Source organism: Colletotrichum gloeosporioides (genome assembly GCF_011800055.1).
Source record: "Colletotrichum gloeosporioides strain Lc1 chromosome Unknown consensus_37, whole genome shotgun sequence".
Classification (NCBI taxonomy): Eukaryota; Fungi; Ascomycota; class Sordariomycetes; order Glomerellales; family Glomerellaceae; genus Colletotrichum; species Colletotrichum gloeosporioides.
Window position 1 is genome coordinate 121,537 of NW_025544682.1, and position 18,699 is coordinate 140,235.

The 18,699-nt window shown below is 50.9% G+C and overlaps 5 protein-coding genes across 5 annotated transcripts; 1 reads left to right on the forward strand and 4 right to left on the reverse strand.

Annotated features, from left to right (window-relative positions):
• Window positions 1-441: 441 nt before the first annotated feature.
• On the reverse strand, window positions 442-1,001 carry GCG54_00004340 (uncharacterized protein; the record flags this gene model as incomplete). Its single annotated transcript, XM_045404391.1, has 2 exons — window positions 442-588; window positions 666-1,001. Coding segments are annotated over 2 exons (483 nt in total), but the record flags the coding sequence as incomplete, so codon positions are not given.
• Window positions 1,002-1,378: 377 nt separating this feature from the next.
• Window positions 1,379-2,757, reverse strand: GCG54_00004341 (2-oxoglutarate-dependent ethylene/succinate-forming enzyme; the record flags this gene model as incomplete). Its single annotated transcript, XM_045404392.1, has 3 exons — window positions 1,379-1,866; window positions 1,923-2,029; window positions 2,090-2,757. 3 exons carry the CDS (start codon window positions 2,755-2,757, stop codon window positions 1,379-1,381), a joined length of 1,263 nt encoding a protein of 420 aa, XP_045265176.1.
• Window positions 2,758-8,758: 6,001 nt separating this feature from the next.
• On the reverse strand, window positions 8,759-9,228 carry GCG54_00004342 (uncharacterized protein; the record flags this gene model as incomplete). Its single annotated transcript, XM_045404393.1, is given in 2 exon segments — window positions 8,759-8,874; window positions 8,889-9,228. The coding sequence occupies 2 exon segments, from the start codon at window positions 9,226-9,228 to the stop codon at window positions 8,759-8,761; spliced, it is 456 nt and encodes a 151-aa protein (XP_045265177.1).
• A 2,380-nt stretch (window positions 9,229-11,608) lies between these two features.
• GCG54_00004343 (Endochitinase 1) lies at window positions 11,609-13,144 on the forward strand (the record flags this gene model as incomplete). Its single annotated transcript, XM_045404394.1, has 5 exons — window positions 11,609-11,712; window positions 11,768-12,060; window positions 12,116-12,345; window positions 12,399-12,775; window positions 12,829-13,144. The coding sequence occupies 5 exons, from the start codon at window positions 11,609-11,611 to the stop codon at window positions 13,142-13,144; spliced, it is 1,320 nt and encodes a 439-aa protein (XP_045265178.1).
• A 657-nt stretch (window positions 13,145-13,801) lies between these two features.
• Window positions 13,802-14,929, reverse strand: GCG54_00004344 (Peroxidase; the record flags this gene model as incomplete). Its single annotated transcript, XM_045404395.1, has 2 exons — window positions 13,802-13,903; window positions 13,964-14,929. The coding sequence occupies 2 exons, from the start codon at window positions 14,927-14,929 to the stop codon at window positions 13,802-13,804; spliced, it is 1,068 nt and encodes a 355-aa protein (XP_045265179.1).
• Window positions 14,930-18,699: the final 3,770 nt, after the last annotated feature.

Genomic DNA, 18,699 nt, shown 5'->3' on the forward strand with positions numbered 1-18,699 from the left:
CTGCTTCACCATGCTCGGTTGAGATCATCCGTATAAAGGGAGGTTAAAGCCTGACCAGATGGTCTGAACTGGGGGTTTTATAGAATTGATCTATGGTTAATGACAGATCTCCAAAAATCGAGTGCCGATGGATGTCACATCACCCCGTCATCTCTTATGGGCTACCTGAAGCCCCGAGAGAGTCTTAGCATGTGGTCAGGCGGGTAATGGGAAGGCTGACAGCTGAATGTAGTTCTCGAATGGAAGGAAGATTTTGTGACGAGGACAAAAAGAATCAAAAAAGTTTTCCAATCTGAAGAACACCAAGTTTTGATAGTGAGAACCAATGATCTGGGGGATGTACGTGCCATGGTTGCAAGGCGCTTTGTCTATATTGAATCTTTTTTTGTCCTCTGGGTATCTTTCTTTATCTCGTCGTTTCGTTCTCTCTGCCCATTTCTCTCAGTCATCCTCAGCAGCTTTGGCAAGTCTCTCTCGGACCATCGCAGTGAATCCATCGCCATCCTTCACGTTGCCAACGGCGACCGTCTTGTCTCTTGACTTGAGCCCCTGAGTGATGGTCAGATCGGACTTTGGAAGCCCTAGGACCTGGGTTAACTTAGCACAATCTCATCAAGAGCAATATTGACAAGTTGTTGAACAGCAAGCTTGGGTAGCCCGCCTACCTCACTAAGCAGCTTCACAACTGCCTTGTTCGCCTCGCCTTCTCTGGCCTGCGCTGAGACGCACAGCTCGACGGTCGCGTCGGTCACGGCCGTGACGCCCTCGCGAACTCGAGATGCACCCGGCTTAACGTGGCATTGCAGGAAGAGGGTTCCAAGGGGAGACTTCTTGGTTCCTGCGACGAATCGAAATGCTGTGCTTGCCATGGCGTGAGGTGGTTCGACGACCCGAGGCACGAGGTAAAGTTTGAGTGAGATGTTGTGGGTAAGGTTGTGGGGAAGTTGGTGGATTTGGATGACGAAACCTAAACTCAGGCCTCCGAAGAACGCTATTGGCGCCTGTAATTGCAAGCGAGCACCGTCAGAACTCTGAATGCATCTTGCTGCCCACCGACGAGTGTGACCCAGTTTCAGGTGCAGATAAATTAAACCGCCAACCGAGGGGGCGGGATGAAAAAGTGATAGTTGACACAACTTTGCCGATCAATAAGCTTAACCCCGACTTCAAGTGTTGCTCTGCAATCTCTCACTACCTGGCTCACTGCGTCATATTACATCGAAAGATATCATCAGGGACTTAGTGTGTCTTATTCTCTATATAGTAGTGAAATGTCTGTGTTCATGATTCAATCTGGTATTTCCATCGCCGCTAGACATTTTATTCGACTTTTCCAACCTGTTTTCGCTAGTCGCTAGTAGTAAAAGAAATTCAGTGTTTACAAAGAAGCTTGCTGTTGGGACTGGCGCCCGACGCTGGGAATGTAAGTCTCCTTTTTGGGAGGAAGGGTGCGCAGCTCCTTATCCTGGAGCTTGGCGAGGCGGTTCTCAGCCATCATCCTCTTGGTGGTAATTCTCTCAGGGTAGTTCCTGAGGAACATGTTTGTGAAGTGAGTGCCGTAGTGGATGCCCTCCTTGGGGGACTGACCGACGTCGTAGCCGGGAAGGGGCTTGGCGACGGCCTGAAAGCTGGGCTCGTGGAAGTAGGCGAAGGCGAAGCGATCACGAGTGTTCAGGCCGACCTTGTGGGGGGTGGAGGGCAGGTAGGAGTTGGTGATGTACTGCATGATGTCGCCGGGGAAGACGGTGAAGACGTTGGGGACGGGAGGGACGTAGTGCCACTTCTCATCGTCCTCCTTCATACCAGCCGCACTCTTCTCCCAGTTGGCGTAGTGCTCACCGTCATAGGGAGGGCGGATGAAGAGGCCTACAGGTCATGTCAGAATGTCGTGGCGAGGTGTACATCGGGTTATATAAACTTACCACCAACGTCGTCCTGGGCGGCAATAACGAGCAGCCCGTAGTCAGTGTGGGAACCAATACCACGGCCCTCCTTGCCCTTGCCGTTGGTGTTGTGCGTGGGAGGGAATCTGTGACCGAGTCAGCAAATGTTCTTGGAGTGAAGTGGTACATCGTGGGGTGTGGCTCACCTAAGGATACGCATGTGGTGCCATCCGTCGGCAGTCAGGTTGGTCAAAGATCCGGCGGGGACGTTGAGACCGAGCTCCGTAAGCTGGAGAAGCTTCTCTCCACTTTCACCAAGGTACTCCATGTAAGTGGTCATGGGCTGCTTCATCTCGTAGTCAGGCCAAGGGGCCGGGCCATGGCAGGGCCACTTTGCGCGGACACGGGGCTCAGCAAGGTCCAGGTCCTTCGTCACGGTGAAGATCTCAGAGTAGTCGGCAATGCCATCCGTGATCTCCTCACCGGAGGCGATGTAGCCGGCATAGCTCTGAGAGTCGACGCAAGCAGCCTTCTCGGCGGGAGGCTTGGCGAAGAAAGCTTTGCTGGAAGCAGTGGCCTCGTTGAAGATAGCTTGCTGCTTGTCGTTCATGGAAACTTGAAGGATACCATCACGGCGCCAGGCATCGACGAGGGCCTTTCCCATGGCAATATCACCTTTGCTGCCGGTAACGCGTTCTGGGAGGGTAAATGTCTCGAGCTGGGCAACCGTCGCCTTGTGGCCTGGCGGCATCGTGGCGGCCATCTTAGCGAGGTTGTTGTCTTGAACTGTTGCCAAGGGGCGGGACTGAGTAAGGGCAGCCGGCTTCCGCGCCCCGCGGGCCAGCTTGCTGAGAGTCTTTGAGATGGCTGACATCTTGGATGGTTGTGGTCCTCAGGTATCTTCGTATGCTCTGTGTGAAAAGATAGTTCTACGAATGAAGTGCTTTGGTGTGTGATGCTCGAGTCGGACTACTCCTTCCCTCTCTGGTCACCAAGGTCTTTATACCCGGGGGGAGAAGTCCCAGGGCTGGCCGTGATGACCGCCAAGCGGCCTTGGGGTTACAATTCACATGCTGTAGACGCAGTGTTACTGTCTCAGGGCCTTCGGATACAGCTTTAACTTTTCTCGGAATTGACGAGGTATGTTCATTTCTTATACTCAAAGTTAAATCTCTCACGATGTATGGCTTGGAGAGGCGGTGTTTTGGGTCTCGCCGAGATTTCAAGCGTGTAAAGACGGGCATTGTGTGCTGTACCAGGTAAAGCAGCCGACGTAGAGAATCCTTTTAGACGACGATGCTTGGCTAGGTCAGGGTCAGGGGCTCAACGTGTTGTCGACGTGCGGGAGTGGAACCTAGTCGATGGAGTTGAGCAAAGGCCCACTGCATTGTTGCAACCGATATTCCTCATGAATCGAGTCAAGAGGACTACAATTGCACAATAGCCCTTGCTGCATTCTTGCAGGAGTGTGTCCCTGCCACGGACGGACAGTTGTCGGCCATTTCAACACAAATCATCCCACCGGTACATAAGCGAATGCAAAGATGACGCTTGATGTAGACGGACATTGAGGTTGCCAGTTCGCCGTCAGCTATGGTAAAAGAGGTCTTGGCAATATCGAATACAGTCCTTCTCATTTTGAAGTCGAGCTAGTTATGTTGAGCCACAGTCATATCAACGACTCAGGGGACGAATCAAGAGTCAACAAGCAAGAACAGGAAGTGCTCAAAGCTCCAGATGCATTAAGCCGCAAGTCTTGGGAATGACTTGTCTTGGCAAGCTGGGCAGAATGTGGCAAGTGCGTCCATGTTGACAACTTGCGGCGTGCCGAGATTCTGGACCCCTGGAGCACATTTCGCGGCGTCTTAGTCCGCAGTGATACTGTTGAGGTTACCAAATAGGGGGTCCGCCAGTATTTAGACTTCGATACCTAATCGCTCCTAAGGGGCGCGCCCCGGTCAATACGAAAGTGTAATAAACAACTCACGACTGGGGTTGGGCAGACAAAAGCCCCAGCTCTGAGGTTTCGCGGTCGGTACCAGAAAACCGGGTTATCAATACTGTTTGCCGGCGCCAACAGCGGAAATGCTGACATTCCTTAGCTGCGAGTCATTATTCGCATCTTCAACGAGGATGGGATGTCTGCCCAAGCTCAGACCTGGGTTCTCGAGTTCTCGAATCCAAGATGCCGCTGCCACTGATGTCCAGTAGTCTTCCCCGGACAACACCTGAGTCATTACCCGTGGGGGCCCAGAATGCGAGCCGGTTACAAAGTAATGATTCGTGAGATCCATCTTTTCACGATCCACTGCGCCGGCCCCGATGTTAGACTTGCCCCTTTAGGAAGCAAATGCGGTGGCTGCGCACGCACATTCGCATCGCCAATTTGAAATGTGGCCTTTGAAATATCCGTCGTTCGTATGGGATTGTCGAGCAGAAGAACTTCCCCATGGAACACACCAGTCACTAGGCATACGTCATGAATAAAGAACCCTTTTACCCCAGCTCAGATGTAGATGAAGTGCGAGTGTCTTTCTGCTTAGGCAGAAGAAGTTCATTTGTTTCCTATGAATGTTTCACAGCTGAAGAGACTGATTGGTCACGGAAATCTGTCGAACCGCTGTACTGCTGTTGAGGTTCCAATGTGAGCAGGGGCGATGCTGGCGAACTCTAAAAGACCCGGGTACTTTTCCAGAGAATATGATTGGATCAAGCATCAAGATGGCAGGCATCAGCTTCGGACGGCATTTTCGTTTCAGATCTGACCGAGAATTTTGTTGTTCGCATACGGTCATTTTTCCGTCAAGTAGAACAACTAGCGACTAAGAATAGCGACTTAGGCACTTCACACCGAGCTGAGAAGTGGTAATTGGAAAAGATAGATACTATGCTCGAAGTGATGTTGCTCTACGAAAACAAAACACCACAGGTCGATGACCATCATCAAGGGTTACTAAGGTCACCGGCCTCAAATTGAAAAGGACAGCCGCACGTGGAGTACAGACGAACCCCTACTCGTTGGAAAAGGTAGAAAATAGGGACTGTGGCCAGAATGTGTCCGGTCACCGGCCGATCCGGGCCTCCAGAACATATGGAGAACCGCGAGCCGCGGAACCGGGCACCCCTACCACGAAAACCGGCACGTCATTTACCGCAATTTCCAATACGACGGATCCTGCAATTTTCGCACCGTCTCACGGTCTCGGTTTCTCTTGAGGACACTTCGCAAAAACCACAACATTTCATAATATCGTCAACATTTTGCTTCGTAAATCTGTTCGTTTTGCGGCCAGGACACAAAACATGTGTGGTAAGATCAGAGACGGCTAGAACCGAACCAAATCGCCGTCAAGATGAGACGGATCTCGCACCATGGGAGCAACACCTAGGGACTCCCGGGTCCAGCAGGTTTCGGACTAGGTTTCCGTGCGAGCCCTGATTCGCTGCCGCTGATGACAGCAAGTCAGGCTTTACATAATTGTTCATAGAAGGCAACTAGAACCTCTGTCAAGCAAAAGTATAGGCACTCGACCGAAAACCGTCCGTCGGTCAACCGCCGAGACAAGAGTCAAGAAACGCATTCGCATTGTCGGCCAATGGGCGTAGTATGCAGCGCAACTCCGCTGCAAGAATGCAACCTTTAGACTTGCAACATCAACTGTTGCCATTGTGGATGCTGGCTGACCACCTGGCAAGCACATCATGTCTGACCCTCAGTTCGGTTGGTAGTGCTCGGCGCGGGTCGAAGATATCGCATGATTACGGGAGCATCTGGTTCCACAAAGGACCACCGCGGGTGTCCAAGCTTACCGCCTCCTGACTGACAATGCGGATGTTTTGATGGGGTTACGGGTATGAGATTCGACTCCATCGAGTGGAGGATTACCCCAGGATATCTGGATGGGCAAGCGATCGACCGTGAGCCTCCCAAGAGACATTACTCGAGAATTTCGAGATACTGGAAGTTGATGCATTACTCAAATTTTGTAGAACGAACCACTACTCGTTGTATCGTGAGATTGGTAACAAGATTATAGGAGGCACTCGACATGAGGTGGTCTTGGACCAATTAGGACCGGGCATAGTCTTCCCAAAAGGGTTTCAATACCCGAGACATACCTCACAGTGCTAACAGATTTGGCCAAGGGTTCAAACATCACAGTCTTACGTACACTAGTTGCGATATCAAGGTTCGCCGTAGGGTACCAATGCACGGCAGGCACGTCACCTGAGTCGAGGAATTCAGAAAGCAAATGCTCACTGCATGAGATTGTCACAGGCCGAAAACCACGTTACAGTCTGGTCAGCGGTGAGTGGTGAGAGGTGAGGAGGTAGGTTTGACATCGAATAGGCCACTGAGCTGGTAAACGGCGGCTAATTCGCTGATGCCTGTTTGAACTTCCACCTATCGCGTTGTTGCTCGTCTTTGTCATCATATCAGAGCTCGTGGGACCGAAATCGAGGGTCCATCTGTCTCCTGACTCAGGAGGTCGGGGGGATAGGAGCCCAAGCATGGCCACAAGTAGTGGAGTACACAAAAAGTATATTTCAACGCTCTAGGACTCGGATTCCACGGATCGCTTAAGAAGAGGCATTTCTTGACCGGAGCGGGTAGAACGCGAGACACGCAGTCCATACTTATGCGCATGGAAGTACGGATAAACTGCGACTACTTCAATACCTCTGCGGATCCAGGCGACCCTTTCCTTCGAATCCATAAGCCAGTTCCAACATTGAATTTCCGATTTCCCGGACCGACGGCTCTTCGAATGAAACCTTGATGGACCTGCGAATCCTACAGTAGCTAGGCTCCCAGTCAAAACGATGAAAAAGAGCTCTTGCAAGTTGGAATTACGTTGCCTGCATAACTGCCGTGGTCGCCGCGCTGAACCCTTGTCGCGGATATCTCGTGTGGAAAAAGTCGAACTTCAGCTCTTTCTTGATCGTTTCACTATCTTGCTGTATAAAAGCAAAATCAGATTCTATAGTCGAAGTTCTTGTTGATATCTGTCGTGTGCAGCCACTGCAAGAAGCTCTATTCTTGTCAGTCGTAAGGTGCAAAAGGCGCTTGAGAACGACGCATACATTAAAGTCAGTCCCAGCCAAGTACTTTTGTGCTAGTAATCGCGCATCTAAATGACTGGCTTCAGCTAAGCATCTTGAAAGCCTGCATGATACACCAGACTTCAGAGTTTAGATGCTACAACTTTCCGTGCCGAGATACGATGCGCCTAAGCTAAACCAATGTGCCGGATTGAATGTTAACCAAGGTACCCTCCTGTTAGATTATTCGAACGTCTCAAATGCCATAGATCAATTCCTGTCATGTTCACCATAACTGTCATGAAGTCATTACTTAGGTCTTTACCGGGAAAGAAAACTGAATGGATCTTATACATGGTATCATGGTGTTTTAGCGACCATAACTTTTCAGCAAATGTGCGGTCTTATTCGGGTTTGTCGCAGCCACGAACTTCCATGTTGCAGTGAGCCACCACTGACGAATGACGCATGGGTTGAAAATATTCTGATCCATTAGATATCATAGCCGCGAACCGTCCGCGTATCGAGAAATGCCCGAGCTCTCGATCTTGCCGTCGAATAAGACGAAATCGCGAATCATGGTATTTTGAAGATGGAGGGGTGCCAAGACTCGAGAAACTCTGCAAACCAGGCCTGTGCTTTATCCAGACTCGCGTGCTGCCCAAATTTCCACGTGCAACTCACGTTGCCAGGACGAGCTTCTCGAGAGACTTTCTGCTGTCCAGATCCCCGGCCACGTGCCTCCGGGCAAGCTGGCACATACTTTTTCTGCTTGCAGGTCATGAAGCATACATACTCTAGGCGCCAGAAGTTTCCAGACAAACTCAACTTCCAGATGAAGAGTTTCGATTGGCGGATAGTATCGTCTACACGTTGGTGTGATGTGCCGCTCTCGCTCCTCATTGCATGGCCGGCGCCGGTAGTGACGGTGAATCCGGCCCCGGGCTGCCCCACACTCGGCCGCACGCTACATCGGGTACGTTCTGGAACGCGAGCTATTCGGACGACAGAAAATCGTAGGTTTTAGCCAAAAGATTGCATTCCAAGAAGCTGGTATTGGCTGAACTTACTGCAGGTAAACGGTCGGCGCGCTGCCCGAATCAGACCAAATCTCGAAGGTGTTGTAAGAATGGATTCCATTATTCAACTTTTGGGTGATTACGCCCGCTCACATTACCTAATAATTAGTCTGGGAAGAAGCGCTTCCCCAATGATTCGCGCGCTATGAGGTGTGATACCCAGAGGCGGCTCCGGTTGTCTCAGAAACATGTTCAAGCAAAGACTGTATGTATTGAGCATGTGACTACAAAAAGTCCAAGGCGATTTTTGCCGAAGCCTATGGCGCACTGCCTTCCCTACGAGCCATTCTCATAAAGCGCGTTCAACGATTCGCCTTTTAATTGTTGCCTACCGACCACAGATTACATCAATAACAAAGCTGAGGGCACCAGATAACGTGGTAGGAGTTACCTACGAGATTTGTCCTATTGCATTTCTTATCAAGACAGAAATATTGAAAGGTACTCTCGATGCAACTATTCTCGATGCAATTACTCTCGACGCAACGGGTTACTTGCGGGCAGTATACTCACTACATATCTACCGATATTGCCTGCATGCATGAAATACGGTGCATGATGCTTATTTTGGTGGTGTCTGTTTGATACCCAATGACGGGTGGAGCCTATGTTCTTGATGAAGCAACACATGTGTAACCTTGTGTGATGTATGCCGAGTCGCCAACGTTGGGGTTACGCTGCGTATTTTCTGTGTTGTTCTTGTGTCTGCGTTCTGCGGGGATATTTCCTCCCTGCTTCTTGACAAAAGTTCATTCAATTTTCACAGCCTCCCATCATCGCCATCTTCTCTCCTTCAAGGGCCGCAATCCAATCTTCCAGCCTCTCTTCAATGAACCATTCCAAGTCCCACAGCTCCTCAGAAGGTGACTCTTTGTGACCATACTGCGGGTGAATCTGCGTTTCCACGATTTCGCGGGCGCAGTGAGAACGGCTTGAACGTCTTTGACTCGGTAAGTCTCATCGTCGAAACTTTCGAGGTTTCTTCTCTGTGACTGCGTCATTGACCGTACGACATAGCCATTGATCGATGCACCATGTTTCTTGACGGGCGCAGGACAATTGCAGTTGTTCAGTTTGTGGAGGACGAAATATTTGACTATGGCGGTCTGGATGAGCTGTGAAATCTCATCCACAAGAGTCGCATCGCCAATCAGAACCCAGGCCGGCAGAGGTTTGGCACAGAGGGGCCCGTAAATAAAGACCGGCATCGACGATGTCTCCATGATTTCTTCGTTAAGGAATTAGTTGCCTGAGTCCTGTGATTGCGTATGCTGTTCGAGCTGTTCGAGATCTTCGGCTTGTCCGCGTCGATTGTCGCAGAGTGAGGCGAGGGTTTTGAAAGAATCACCTGCTGCCCTTCAATCAGTGTGACCGCAGGCGACGTGATTATTCCAGATCAAGGTTGCCGCTCAGATCGAATCGAATCTACCTCCGAAAAGTGATTCATATTTGTGGCAAAGGTCACTTGCAAAGTTTTATAACAAGAGGTCCTAACCAGACGGGGCGCACAGCTTCCTGAGGCCACACAGGTAGCACATTCATGTACTACCACCAGAATTCGCTCTACTCAAAGCCCAGCCTATGAGTATGAAAAGCGATGACTGAGCAGATGAAAAGTGAACTGTTCGAGGCCGACCGATCAAAAGTCTTGCCCATGTTAGTGTGCATACGGCACATAGTGAACAATAAATAGTCTTTTCCTCGTTTCTCGTTTCCAAAGATGAAGGCGAACGAAGCATAAACAAGTCATAATGGGATTCGGCAGTAATAGAATACGCTGATCACATCTATGTGTCAAATGTGACACAAGGGTGCTTAGTATATTGGATAATCCAAATTATTTCGGTCCTACCAGCAGTCTCGGACGTTTAACTTGGAATGTGGCTACAATTTTCGACGTTGGGCTTTTCTAGAAGATTATCAAATAAAATCAACGTTGGACTGCATGGAATTGTGAGAGCGAAAGCGAAAACATCGCGCAGCGCCTTGTCTACGAAAATGCCACCACCCAAGGACTCACAATGTAGTACAAATCTTAAGGTATGGAAGATTGACACACGATATCATGAGATATAATCCCTTCTGTGCACGTCGGAGCGAATGCAATCTTCAGTTTCGACTCGGACCAGCCACTACCATCGTTGATCATTGTACCTTTCAATATGTTCAAATGCATCAGTTGTTGAGCCTGCCTCCAACGAGTAACCGTGCAAGAGACAAATGAGTGCCCTTCAGGTATGAGTGGCTATATTCATACATACTCGACTGACACTGAACTTCGGCGCTGAATCATTGGCCAAAGCACGCCCTTGACCAGGTCTACAAAGAGTATGGAAGTCCAGCAAGTCTTCACACATTGTCATTAAGATAGCCAGCCATGGCAGTCCATGGGGAGTCATGGGAACTGGCCGAGACTCATGGATAGCCAATTGTCCCGCCAGGATGTCTGCAGAGTCTCCAGCGTTTGAATCAACAGTGGCTTGCATTTTGCGGCCCGGGGCTTCTTACGATTATTCCTCATTCGTTGGCGTGCTGGTACAGGAAGCATGTAAATGTAGCATGGCAAAAGAGCGTAGGACATTTACGAGGGTTGCGGGCTGCGAAGGTCTTTCAATCTTTCTCGATGAACGTCATCTCTGGCCCCGCCATCATGGGCGCATATGTGCAAGTTTCGCATGACTATTATCGAGGGCAACCGAGACCGAATACCTCGCAAGGGCTCGTAACAAGGCTTCTGATGGACTAATGTCGTTCTACGGAGCGTTCCGAATGGAGCCAAGAGGGAAAGTTGAAGTTATAAAAGCCCCTGAAATACCCATGGGAAATGGGAAAACCTATCGCTTGCATTGCGAATGAGCGGGTGATCCCCTTGCGACTGAGCCAAACGAAATCAATCAATCAACCCGTCTACCTGAGACGGAAGCACCGGGAGGGCTCGTGCTTGACAGGTCAAGCTTTTTGTTTGGAAAATCATCTTGGCTTCGCTGCGTAATGGTTCCCTAGACATGATTCAGTCAGCGTTATTTGGGAAAGGTTCATCCTGGCGAGTCAGCCAACCGCAACGGAAACCGAGCCTGCAGCAATTTCCGACTTAGGGGAAACACCATTTTATACTTTCTTTCTATATTGAATCCCCACACTCAGCGGCCATTCTCAACTCACCAGCTGCAGACATTGATTGATGCGATCTTCGCCTTGGCCGCTGACTTGGCGAAGCCTTGTGCCGCACTGCCGCGTGTCTAACCCCAATGATCCACTGCTTGGCTCTCCGGCCAATCTCCTTGGCGATTGCCAGTGATTGCGATGGGCTGACGGGAAACCCAACTTCAATTCGTTCCCAAGGTGCCGGATTGTGGGCAAGGGGGGCGAAACTCACGCAGCCCCGCCGCCGGGTGCCATCACATCGTCAAGACAAGAATAGGCACTCTGTTATTGAGGTCGCGGCAGCCTTAAGATGCGACCATCCCGCTCCCGTCCCGTTGGTTCGATCTTAGTCTTCAGCGTCTTCAACGCATCTCTGTCATTCGTTCACTACACTAATCAGACCGTCTCAATCTCTGTTTGAGCTACCACATTCTTTTGATACATAATCTCACTCTAATAATGTTGTTCAAGTCCGTTGGCCTGGCCTCTTTGGCCGCTCTGGCCGCTGACGCTGCTTGCGCCAGCGCCACGAGATCTCCTCGTTATGTCATGTACTACGACCAGTAAGGCTCACCAAGAATACCCCCAGCTGTGGAATGTGCTAACAAGCCCCCAAAGGTACCACACCTCTGGCATTCCTGACAAGTCTGTCACGTCTGGCATCACTCACGTCATCACTGCTTTCGCCAACTCTTCTCTTTTCGCCTCCGAGCCCGCCGGCGAGTACAAGCCCTTCAAAAACCTGACCGACATCCGTCCTCTCTTCGACAACGGCACCAAGGTGTGCATGGCTATCGGCGGCTGGGGTGATACCGATGGCTTCAGCCTGGGCGCCTCTACGAACGAGAGCCGCAACAAGTACGCCAAGAATGTTGCCGCTGCTGCCGTCAACCTTGGATACGACTGTGTCGGTGAGTTGATTGTCTTTTGTAGACGTTTCGTGAATATGGCTAACGAATAACCCAGACGTCGACTGGGAGTACCCCGGTGGCAACGGCGCCGATTACAAGCAGAAGCCCAACGGCAACAAGACGGCTGAGATCAACACCTTCCCTCTGCTCCTATCTGCCATCAAGACTCAGCTCAAGCACCACAAGATGGAGCTCTCCGTCACTGCCCCTGGTCTCAAGCGCGACATGATTGCTTTCACCGCCAAGACCATCCCTAAGATCAACGCTGCTGTCGACCACTTCACCGTGAGTAACAAACACAACGTAACTTTAAAGAACATCCATGCTAACGGCATCAGGTCATGACCTACGACTTGATGAACCGCCGCGACAACACTACCCGCCACCACACCGATATCAAGGGCTCTCTTGAGTCCGTCGACACCTACATTTCCCTTGGCATCGACGCTGCCAAGGTCAACCTTGGTTTCGCCCTGTACGCCAAGTGGTTCACCACCGCGACTGGCGCCAACTGCACTTCTCCCATCGGATGCCCTACCGTCCTGCTCGAGGCCGCTGACGGAACTGACACCGGCAACTCTGGTGCCGTCACCTTCGAGACTGCCAACTTCCAGGAGGCTCCCACCAACCTGACCACGTCTACCGACTCTTCTTGCGGCGCCGGTACTTTCTTCAAGTGCCCCACCGGCAGCTGCTGCAGCCAGTACGGCTTCTGGTAAGTCAAATCACCCATCTTCATGGGAGAAATCTCGACTAACATCATTGCAGCGGTACTACTGCTGCCCACTGCGGTAACGGCTGCCAGTCTGACTACGGTATCTGCAACGGCACCTCCACCCTCAGCTCCTTCAAGACCGCCATGGCCAACGGCTACACCGACGAGGTCAACGGTGGCCAGTGGTACTGGGATCCCGCCGGACCGTTCTTCTGGACCTGGGACACCCCTGCCCTTGTCACCCGCAAGTTCAACGACATCGTCAAGGCCCGCGGCCTTGGCGGTGTTGCTGCTTGGAGTTTGGGCGAGGACTCCTACGACTTCAGCCTCCTCAAGGCCATCCAGGCTGGCGTCAGAGCTATGGTCTAGAGAGCACGGTAGCAGCATTTAGTGTAGACTGTTCATAGCGTCCTGTGCTCGAGCGATCTTGACCTCATTTGAGAGTTTCACCCATTGGACTGATCTTAATTATACCACATCTTCGATCAGATACATGAGTTTTGTCCCCGATGCAACTTGCAACACAGTGACACGTCTATGTTCTCAACGACGTTGACACAAGGGCTTGGCTCAACTGTAGTTCAGTTGGTTAGTCATGATTCACTTTCTGCCTTTCTAAGCAAGAAGCAAGATGACGTACACGATGTGGTGATGACCGATCAGACTGATTGCAGGAGGGAGTAACATCAGACGCATACAGCTCCAGTCATGTTTGAACTGCACAACACAACGCACATGGAGCTTACGCAATGCGCACTGGTCGCATGCGCGTCGAAGATCCGATACACGGCGCGCGCTGCAGCGCTTTCAGATGTTTGGAGGACTTCTCGCAACCCACACTTTCACCACTGACAAATATTGTGCCAAAGATCGAGAATTCTTGAAGTGAAATACTTTGTTTCTTAAACTATCAAAGTTTTGGAGAATTAAATACTAGTCCTGTCAGATCCAAAACTTCAACATAACTCCAACCATCTATTTATTCATGTCATTCAGCCATAACGTCAGAGCCTATCAACTGTTCCCTTACTTGGGAACAGGGAGAGGGAGAGACTTGGTACAGTCGGTGAGGTCGTTAATGTTGTCAACACCGAGAAGACTGAGACGCAGGTATTCCCTTGAGAATGCCTATCAAACATTAGATGTTATGTCAACGTAATGAGATAATGTCTGAACAAAAGGACATACCACGTTCCAGGCAGGCTGGCTGTCAGCGAAAGCCTTGAAAGCCGGTCCACTACGAGAGTCCTGGGAAAGAACCTTGTCGCTGTTGAAAGTGAAGACGTTGGAGGGAGCACCGGCCAAAGTCTGCGAATAGAAGAGGGTATCCCAGACGGCAGGGGTGGTATCCTGGGGAGCTCCGGCGCGAGCAGGGTCAACAGTCTTCTGGGTGGAAGCGGTGTGGGCACCGATGAGGGCTGCAAGACCGGGCGGGGAGATGGTCTTGTTGGCGAAAATTGCGATGAGCTTGTCGACGGGGTCGTTAACGTCCGGCAGCAGACCGTCGGGGCAAGCCGTAGAAGAATCCTTGCGACCGATCAGGGTCTTGACTCTGGGTCCCTTGGGGCACATGACGGTGCCGCTGTTGGCGGCAAACTGGATCAAGTCCGCCATACCAATACCGTACTGCTTGTACTTGTTGAACCAAGTCTGGGTCTGAGTGACGGCATCCTGCAGGCCGTCGTTGAGGGCGCGCTTGATCTCGGCGGGGGCGAGAACAATAGAGCCATCAGCACCACCGCCAGGACCGGTAGCGATACTCCAGCCGGAGGCATCATGGAAGCCGAGACGGACGGCGGCGCGAGCGGGTTGGGTACAGCCACTTCCGTCTGCGAACTTGGTGACGAGCTCGTCTCCAATGTGCTTCCAGACGCAGCACTTGTCGGCGGCACACTCCTTGCTACCAAGCGCAGGAACGGATCCCTGATACTGATCGGTCGACTGTCCAGAGGCGGAGGTAGTGAGAATATTCTTGATATCCTTGCCCGTCTGGCTAAGAGATGAGTCGGGAAGGCTCGCAAGATCGCCTAAGGGCTGGTCGCTGATGGAACCAGCTCTGGCATAGAGCTCATCCATGAAACCCGGGGCAGACCAGCCGGGGTAAGCGGAAGAGGTGGCCGCAAAGGCGGCCAGGAGCATAGCTGCGTGATGCATGATGAATATTAGAACTGATGGCTCTGAAAAGAAACGAGAGAAAAACGAAAGTAGGTGACTGAATCCAGCGAGTGACTTGGTGTTGCTTGATGAGAAAGCAGCAGTCTTGGCAGAGGTGAGGACCTCCAGTACATATACCTCCAAGAATTCAGCAGTGACCGAGGAGAATGTTCGACACAGTTCCGGCTTGCCACCACATCACGTTGAGCTCGGTCCCGACAAGAACATTCTCAGTCGCTGGTCCGTAAGACATCATGTAGCACGGCCGTGATCTTTCAGTCCGAGGGCCCGCCAGCCACAACCCGCAGAACAATATTCTGGCAGATGAGATCCTCTGAACGTGCGAATATTAGCGCATGTGTCAGGTTGTAGTCGGGCTGCGGGCAATGCACTTGCCCGAATAGCCATCCTGCGTGGCGTTGTCAGCGTCTCTATCCGATAAGTTTCTCCTGCTTTCAAACCCCAATCCAGTACCCCTGCTCCTGCAGGTGCCGGGCCTAGGAGAAATCGCCTCAAACTTTCTTAGGTCCAGCAGTTCTTGCCATATTTGGGTCTTGCGCCAATGGTAGAGATCGCCGAGCTGTTCATAGCGCCATGCAGGGGTGCAGTCGTTGGTACGTGGGCTGTCATCTCAAATTGGATCTACCTTTAACGGTACAACCGCTCTATTGGCGGGGAAAGTAGTTTCTCGTTTACTATACTAGCTTATAAGGCACGTTATTGTTGCGATCAGCGGCGATCGCTACTGAAAATAAAGATCGGGATCTTTCAGCTGGCAAGCTGGTGTATGCTTACTTCCCCGGCACTAGGACTGGCCATGTTGAAACCAGGCATCAGTTCGCTCGACTTCAAAGAATCTATGGTTCAACCAGTCTTACTGCTGAAAGTTCCCGCGAGTCATAATGGTCCGATATTGTTGAGGTGCATCGTGACCATGTGCTGGTGGTTCGCAATGAGACGACCTGATCCTCCCACTCATCCGTCCGGAATTATCTGAACAGTGCATTCATCTCATAGACCGGAGAGGAGTTCGTTCGGGTTTATGGACGGTTGTACGGCAAGCAGTGGTAATCGTGCTCGAAACCTCGCAATACCTCGCAATCGCTCACTGTCCCCTCGACGCTGACGTGTTCCACCGGACGTGCCCAGAGCCTCGGACCTCCGACCTGACCCGTTCCATCAACGCGACCCAACCACTGCTCAAGCTTTGGAAATTGCGACACGCAATTGGAAGAAAACCGTCGCGGCCAGAATGTGAAGAAGAAAAATCCACAGGCGGGAGCTAATGCACAGGTCGGCCTTCGCCACTATTGCGGTTGTTGCACCATCAACCCAACCTGCCGGGATGCCGAGACGAGGGCAACATAGCGGCGGCAACTTAACCGGAGATAGCAAAATCACAGTGCCGGTCAACGCTCTCTGAGAGGTGCCGATCTGCCTCGGGTCTAGCGCCACAATAAGCCCGGACCGAAGTAGCGTCTTTGGTTCCTCCGGCAGCACCAGAGGCTTCCTCCGGGAGACGGCATTGGGGTAGTCGGCGGGTAATCGGCTTTTGAGGATTTCGAGACAGTCATTGTGTTGATAAATGAAGTACGGGTTTTGAGAACTTCACGGCGATCATAACAAAGGGAAACTTTGAAACAAAAGGCGAGGATAAACACCCCGAATAAGGTTGTTTTCTTGTGGGGGATCTCAGACATAGTTAATTTGTACGATTACCAGTTAGCAGCGGAGACATTCGAGAGAAGTCGGAACACATTAGCCACGAGTGTGGCTCAGTCGGAGTTTGGTCCGGCAGTACGCGTCACCTCCCGCAATGGCACTCGTTGGTCGGCCCAGTTCTGTGCCACGGACGTGAATAGACCAGAGTACTTTGGGATCTTCTCTTTTGGACACGCCCTTTGGAAGCAGACATCTCTAAGATTTCGCAACTTGCTTGCTTTCGATTTGATTTCTCACTTCCTGGGATTTCTCCTATGTTATATTGTACGACGCGGCCTACTGACTATGTTACGATGCTAGCTTAAAGCACCTCTTCAGAATCCACGCCTCATTATTGGAAGGGTGGGTTGAGGCGTATTCAGCTCCCGGAGAAAGCTCACTACAATAAGCGCGTCTGACGCGTCACGGCACCAAGCACCGTGTGTTCGGGGTAACCACATGGCATATTTGTCTAGGTCATCGTTTCCAGCCGCAAGTGAAATTGTCGTCTGGCGCTAGTGGCTTCATGGAGGATAAAAATAATACGAATGCCACTCAGCAATCTGAAAGATCTAGTCGTAATTCAAAGTGTTTTGCACAACGTTTTCGAGGCTGCTGCTGAGCTTGTCATACTCGCGCTCTCTCCCTCTCCGTCGGATATTGAAAAGTAACGTTCAGCTACGCGAAGGAATTTCAAAAACACATGGCTTGTTTAAACAGACTAATACGCGACCAAGGCAAAGGAGAGGGCAAGTCACCGTCTCTATGTCATTCACTTTGAAGGTTTCGCGCATTTCTTTTGAACCTGCATCATTTCCTGGCCGTATGTTGTGGCCCTTGAGAATGATTTAACGCTCGCTGGTATCATCAAATTTGTGACGCCAAGTGAATCAGACTTTGACAACGACCGACTTCTACGAGATATTGCGCGTGCGTCGCTCTTTCGTTTGCGTGGAGTGTACCGTCCGTCGTATCGCACTACTGTTTGATTTTTACTGACTCAAATGTCTTCATGTCAGGAAAGAATTAATCTACTGTGATATATTGACATTGCCCGCGGAGCCCCGCAACAAACTGTTCCTCTCATGCTTCATAGCAGACCAACTTTCAAAGTGTGCGGTGAGTGCCTGATCATACCACTGGACACAGAGTTTTATTGATTGCTGTTACATCCGCAATGTCAAGGTCGTTCAATTTATCTGAGGATCTACCGGCCCGCTGGGCCATTGACCACCTTCTTGGGGCTCATTTTAAAAGACTTTCGGGTACATGTAGGTGTACGTCAGCTCACCGCATTCTCTCATTCCACATGCTCAGCCTTTCGCGACCAACTTGAACCACAACCGTCTTCAACATGATATTTCGTTCCATCGCCACCATTTTTCTCACCGTTTACGCCTCGGCGACCTTTGCCGCCCCCGTCGAAGATGTGTCCAGCCTGATCATTGAAGCGCGCGGGCCGACATGCCGCTCTGGCTTCATCCAGTCTGGCCATATTTCTTGGGACGTTTGCGTACTCGATGCCCAGGCTAAATGTCGCAACAGACAATACCTATTCGAGCAAGAAAACTGGCTCTTGACGACCCATAGATCCGAAAAGAAGTGTTGGGCAGATGTACGCTTAAAATTGCCACTTGAAGGTCCTTCGTGGCTGACATACATCTCATAGTATTAATGTTGCATCAAGGGTTAGGTGTGAGGTGGTTTGAGATGGTTTGATGTTATCTATCTTGGGGATACACATAGCAGCGTAGTAGAACAATACTTGGGGTTATGGTAATGGAACATATCAAAGTCGAGCAAAGTTTGCACCTTTGATCCCAAAGCACAGACACCTAGAGTGGCCTGAAGCCCTCCAAAATTGGTATCCTGGTCGAGCCTGTTCTGGATAGTTGATATGGAATTATTGATGTAAACCTTCATCGGGCCCCGGCTTTCTCTAGCCTAAGCCATCCAGGCCCTCATATGTCTCCCAGTTAGAGTCATGAGGCAGTCTAAAAGGTGTGCCAGCACGCGGTAACCTGCATTTCGAAAGTGTGGAAAAAGTTGGAAGGGAAGGACGATCGTGC